Raw genomic sequence first — 6869 nt, forward strand, 5'->3', positions numbered from 1 at the left:
GTAGGGGGCTGCGTTACTACCTGCAAGATACAGCAGCCGTTTATCGTATCAAGTTCTGCTGGCTGTGTAGTAGCCCACTGCATAAATGGTCATCTACATTTCACTGGAGGCCTGTAGTCAGAAGGGGTGTTGTGTAACTATAATTGCAGTGAGGAACCAAAGGTCAACAAAGAATTAGGGTAAAAATTCAAAATCTGGGCTTCTGTACCAGCCACAAGTCAACCCTTTTGCAGGGAAGCTCTGTGCCCCCAAATATGCCCCCAGTAGCCCCCATCTTCTTTTCTGCTGATTCACAGCACATTCTGTTTGCAGCTGCCACTTACCTGAGCTTAGGGACCCACTCACTATATACTGTATATATACACTATAAATGTCACAGTATAACCTGAGCTTAGGGACCCACTCACTATATACTGTATATATACAATATAAATGTCACAATATAACCTGAGCTTAGGGACCCACTCACTATATACTGTATATATACACTATAAATGTCACAATATAACCTGAGCTTAGGGGCCCACTCACTATATACTGTATATATACAATATAAATGTCACAATATAACCTGAGCTTAGGGACCCACTCACTATATACTGTATATATACACTATAAATGTCACAATATAACCTGAGCTTAGGGGCCCACTCACTATATACTGTATATATACACTATAAATGTCACAATATAACCTGAGCTTAGGGACCCACTCACTATATACTGTATATATACAATATAAATGTCACAGTATAACCTGAGCTTAGGGGCCCACTCACTATATACTGTATATATACAATATAAATGTCACAGTATAACCTGAGCTTAGGGACCCACTCACTATATCCTGTATATATACAATATAAATGTCACAATATAACCTGAGCTTAGGGACCCACTCACTATATACTGTATATATACACTATAAATGTCACAATATAACCTGAGCTTAGGGGCCCACTCACTATATACTGTATATATACAATATAAATGTCACAGTATAACCTGAGCTTAGGGGCCCACTCACTATATACTGTATATATACAATATAAATGTCACAGTATAACCTGAGCTTAGGGACCCACTCACTATATACTGTATATATACAATATAAATGTCACAGTATAACCTGAGCTTAGGGACCCACTCACTATATACTGTATATATACAATATAAATGTCACAGTATAACCTGAGCTTAGGGACCCACTCACTATATACTGTATATATACAATATAAATGTCACAGTATAACCTGAGCTTAGGGGCCCACTCACTATATACTGTATATATACAATATAAATGTCACAGTATAACCTGAGCTTAGGGACCCACTCACTATATACTGTATATATACAATATAAATGTCACAGTATAACCTGAGCTTAGGGGCCCACTCACTATATACTGTATATATACAATATAAATGTCACAATATAACCTGAGCTTAGGGACCCACTCACTATATACTGTATATATACAATATAAATGTCTCAGTATAACCTGAGCTTAGGGACCCACTCACTATATACTGTTTATATACAATAATGGTATATAAAAACCAGTGCATTCAGAACTGATTGATATTAAAGGGACAGTAACACCAAAAAATGAAAGTGTATAATAGTAATTACTATATAATGTAATGCTGCCCTGTACTGGTACAACTGGTGTGTTTTCCTTAGAAAGACTACAATAGTTTATATAAATAAAGCTTCTGTGTAGCCACGGGGGCAGCCATTTACAGGAGAAAAGGCACAGGTTACTTAGCAGATAACAGTTAAAACCCCATTATATTCTACAAAGCTTATCTGTTATCTGCTATGTGCCTGTGCCTTTTCTCCTTTTTCCCAGCTTCAATGGCTGCCCCCGTGTTGACATAGCAGCTCATTTATATAAACTATAGTGGCGTTTCTGTTGCAAACTTACCAGTTTTACCAGCGCAGGGCAACTGTACATTATGTTTTAATTACTTTAAAACACTTTAATTTTTTGGTGTTACTGTTACTTTAACCCTAAGCTTCTCAATAGAGGCTCCAAGCACACTGAGCATGTGCAGTGCCACGGACACTTGCACAGCTTAACATGATCTGGAACTTGGAGATGGTAGGAACGGTGAACCTGAACTATACTGGCAGTTTTAGTTAAGCATAAGCTGGAGAACCAGAACATTGAAGAGCACCACTCTAGAACCCTCAGCTGCTGGTTGAGTTATTACTGAAGGCCTGGATCGGTACTTTTATAAGGGCTGAACCTCAGGGCTGGTACAGCAAGTTCAATTTATATACAGGAGCTGAATAACATAAGAATGTCCTCTTAGCTGAAAAATACACCAGCTAGGGGGGTACTGTGCCCCTAACTTACTTACCATTGCTGTGTAATTCTCTATACACAACAATATAAGCTGTGCTGTTCAGTAACAGATCTAGAGACCAGGAATGGGCGAGGTGACCTATTTGGTGCCTAAAGAAATCTTGGAGCGGGTCTGCTGTAGTTGTACAAGACCTTTATTTGAACTATAGCCTTATTGTCAGAGACATGATCTTATAATTAATGAACACATTCCCTGTAAATCACAAACTGTATGTAATGGGGACGATCATATGGCAATTAGAAAACACCAGATGGCAAACACATAAGAAAAAAAAAGAGAATTCTTTTTATTCAACTGACTGCAAAAAATCAATAAAAATACTAAATTGTTTCCAAACAATGCTGAAAGGTTCTCTGGTTTATTATAGGGCGGCTCTCACAAAATTTTGGAACAATGCAACTTGCCACTTACTGGGAAACAGTGTGTGGATCGTATCATTACAGAGAAGGTAAAACATTTCATTTGTCTCCTATTCTGACGCTTACAATTACGCTCTAACAGCTAAATAAATGTTTGTTGCTTTGTACGCTTACATTTACATGTCCAAATGCCTCGCAAGCCTCCTAATGTGTAATCAGTAACCCCCGAATGGATCAGGGCCCCTTAAATGTGCTGCCAGCACCTGCAGTAAACCCAGCAAGATGCCATGTATCAGATGTGGGATTTCTTCTGGCTGCTTATTAGGCAGCACATTTAGGGGCATATTTAGAAGTGTCAGCTCCTTTTACACCAAAAAAAAGGGAAACAATTGGTGTAAAATGAACGGTTCTAAAATGGTGGCATTAAAACAAAGTTCCCCTTTGCCGTAAGATTCCATATGTAAAAGCTTTGGCCTATTATGCTGGCCATACACCAGATTTGCTCGTTTGGTGAGGTCGCCAAACGAGCAGATTTTTCTCCCACCTAAGGTGCGTGATATCAGGCTAATTAGATCCTTTGGCCCTATGGCCAAACTATTGAATTACAATGATGCTTATAGGAGCCTTCAGAGCGAGGATTTTATCAATGAGCCGATGTGGTCCTTGATCCGATGGTAAAACCATGCATGTCCAATCGACATCTGGACAGTCTTCAGGGTAGGCCCTTCGGAGGGCTCCATACATGGGAAGAAATCCGAATCGGTCTGAAAGACCCAAATCAGCAGCTCAGATCTGCCCCCGTATGGCCACCTTTAGTGAGCAAGCCAGCCACATAAATGTGATTTGATGTGATTGAGAAGTCATCCACTGACATGTATGGCAGCCATTGTGTGGGTTCCAAAAATAAAAAATGTAATATATCCTACTGGAGGTCTCCCAACCATTACTTGGCTAAAAAATCAAGCTTTTTTTTTTTTGAATAGTTTCCTTCATACTAATTGCATAAAGAACTCCCATAGGTCAGAGTAGATGGTTATGTCACCCACTTTTCTTTTTGGGCAGAATAAAGGGTTTTAGTCTTATAAACATGTTTTTCCCCCTCCCAAACTATACAGAGTTATTTTTGCTTGGCTGGATGTAACGAGGTGATTTATACCTGCCTCATTATTCCCAGGCATGCTTTATGGCAGAGTTTCAAGGCAGGCAGAGAACAGACAAGGGGGGGACAAATGAGAGCATTAAGCCGCTGAGTGTGAGATATAAAAAAACTGTATAATGGCTCGTGTATCAGTCAGGCCTTTTAAAAACTCATTAGTTCTGCGGAAACAGACACATTTCATGCACCAAAAAGACTTGTGTGTGTGTTTATTGCTAAATATTTGTATACACAATTATAGCCGCATGTAAAAAAACTGGTTATGGCTATGGGAGCGTTTCTGCAAAACCATTCATCATTTTCATAAGACCAAATCTGAAGATTGTTATAGGCTCAGTGACCTTCTTTTCTTCCTAAAATTACCAGAAAGGAATAGGCATTTTAAAACAATCCAACACAATTGGTTTTGTATCAGCATAGGGGTGGCGGCTTCCTCGGCTCAAGGATGAACTATTGCTTAATTAAACTATACACTATTGGGCACTGTTTCTTGTTAAAAAAAAAAAAAAAAAAAATAGCATCAAAATGCAAAAATTGCCCCCATTTTCCCCATGTGATTATTAATATGTATTTGTGAAGCATGTTCTTCAGCACTGTGCAACTTATAGTAGAAAGGTACATGCCTCAAACATACAGGAGTAGGTAAAGTGAGGGATGGGTCATGCCAGGCTACATGAGGGTTAAGCTGGCCATACATGCACCGATATTGAACGAAACAAGGTTTTATATGATATTCGGTGCGTGTATGGTGTATTGATGAGGCGACCAATATCGCAAAAGCCTTGGATATCGGTTGTCTCGTCAATCAGGCGGGACAGAGCATTTTGATTGGTGCCATTGAAGGCCCAAGCAAAAGCAAGTATTTAGGGATGAATGGTCAGATAGGGGTAGAATTCCTATTGTTTTTACCTCCATATCTGACGATTCAGCCCTGAACGTTAGTGGATGGGTATGAACAATGGTCGCAGGAAAGATGTAACGCGTATGGCCACCTTAAGCCTCTCTAAATAAAGGCAGATATATTGGGAGAATGTTGGGAAGGACCAGAGGAGAGACCCCACACTAGTAAATCTTGAATGTGTGTATTTAAAGAGATTGAAGAGTTGAGGAGTAGATTGGTAGAAGAATGTAGTAAGTGGTTTTGTTAGAATACCTAAAACACAGCCCTTAAACTGGCCTGAAATAGCCTCAGGTACTGTTGAGGTAAGTCTAGCAAGTCTGTTCTTCTGTACTGGGTAACAAAAATCTAATAACATCCCTAATGTTAGCATGCCATGAATGTCTGAAGGTCACGATGGAGACAGACTGTGCAAAAATACAGTGACCATCTACACATTTCATTCACTGACATTATAATTATCTGTCATGCTTTAAATACATATTAGCTATAGATAAGGAACATGTACAGCAAATATACCAGAAGATAATTAAGTAAATGTGCTTTGTTGTTCCATATGCCTGATTTGCATAGGTCGGTATAATCCGCTGGTGTGCAATCTCTAATCTGTTTGGTAATTATATTATTTCAGCCATATCATTCCTAAAGCCACACGAGCAGTGAAGATAGTGAGATTATCATTTTATTGGATCGCGGTCCTGCCAGCCGCACTATATTGCACGCATAGAGAGAAATAGACTTTCTGACATACTCCCTGACGTGTGTTGTGACAGTTTTCAATCTGATAATCACCGGCACTTTATTTACATGTCTGGGTAATAGGCCGTCTTTGATGTGGACAGAAAGAATGGGCTGACTCTGATTGAAATCGCAGAAGGCCTTTCGGTGGATGATATCAAGAAATGCACAGGCTGTAACTTTGCAGTAAGTAGATGGCATAATATGAAGTTGTTTTGCGTGCCCTGTTGGTCCTTACTGTAGGAAGTGAAATCATATTTATATTCTTATTCATCGCTCCTTTTTGCCTCTATAGCCAGGGACTTGGAAACGTTTGCTCTATCCCAAACCGAGAGTTCTGCTGTCTCCCACTGAGCTGTACCCCCACTGCCCTTGGACAATGTGCAGCATTGACTGATATACAACATGACATTTTCTGTTTCTTTTTATTTCAGGTTTCGTCAGATCTCAAGCAGCTTCAGCAGATTGAGGATTAAAATAACCTTCATGCTATAGCACTTGTGGTTCACCAGTGAAACTAATCCATGTGTATGAACTGTGGTTTTCTAGAGCAGGGATCTTCAGCCTTTGGCTACCCAACTACTGCAGAGCTAGGATCTTCAACCTTAAGCTCCCCAGCTACCTGCATAACTCTTCACCCCTAAGTGACCATACAATAATGGCTCCCCAGCTGTAGAACTTGAAACTTCACCCTTGAGCTTCCAAGCTCCTGTAGAGCAGGTATATTGAACCTTGGGCTCCTATACTCCTGTAGAGTTGCAGCCTTCATCTTCCCACGGTAACCTTCTTTGAGATGAGGATCCTCAACAGTTGGAGTGCCGCAGTTGAAAGATCCATACTGACATCTCAATAAAAAATGTATCATAGAACTGAATTCATAACAAAATATAACTGTTACAATAGATTAATATTTTCAAGCACTTTGAATAAAAAAATCCTGTGAAACATTTGAATTGCATTTTTCAGGCGTTGAAACATAATATTTAATGCAGTTCTGTTCAACCTTTTACATGTTGGGGCCAAATATTCCTCATGCAACATGTTCAGAGGCTGAATTATATTTAAAATGATGATGTTTGTGGAAGCCTTGAGAATAATAAAAATCCATCAAAAGGCCATATTCAGCCAATGGACCTCCAGGTGGATAGCCCTGTTTTCAGGGATGTAGGCAAAATGGAATTCCGTGTGTTTAAAAAACACCACTGTGAGAGTTGCGGCTGTCCTTGTTCTGCGTGTTTGTCATGATCTGTGCCCTTCACCGCGGTGTATTTTCTGTAAATACATTTATTCAGCACGTAGACCATTTTTAAACATTGTTTTTTCTTGAGAGTAACTCGTGATGTTGC

The 6869-nt window shown here is 39.5% G+C and overlaps 1 protein-coding gene across 1 annotated transcript in view; it reads left to right on the top strand.

Moving 5' to 3' along the window:
• The window catches only part of oxct1 (3-oxoacid CoA-transferase 1), a 59923-nt gene extending 53455 nt beyond the window's left edge, over window positions 1-6468 (top strand). The window contains exons 15-17 of the mRNA NM_001007926.1: window positions 2740-2820; window positions 5608-5709; window positions 5958-6468. Coding sequence (NP_001007927.1) covers window positions 2740-2820; window positions 5608-5709; window positions 5958-5999 — 225 coding nt within the window. The 3' untranslated portion in view covers window positions 6000-6468. The remainder of the gene's footprint in view (window positions 1-2739; window positions 2821-5607; window positions 5710-5957) is intronic.
• The last annotated feature ends 401 nt before the right edge of the window (window positions 6469-6869 follow it).

Source organism: Xenopus tropicalis, chromosome 1 (assembly GCF_000004195.4).
Source record: "Xenopus tropicalis strain Nigerian chromosome 1, UCB_Xtro_10.0, whole genome shotgun sequence".
NCBI classification, from domain to species: domain Eukaryota; kingdom Metazoa; phylum Chordata; class Amphibia; order Anura; family Pipidae; genus Xenopus; species Xenopus tropicalis.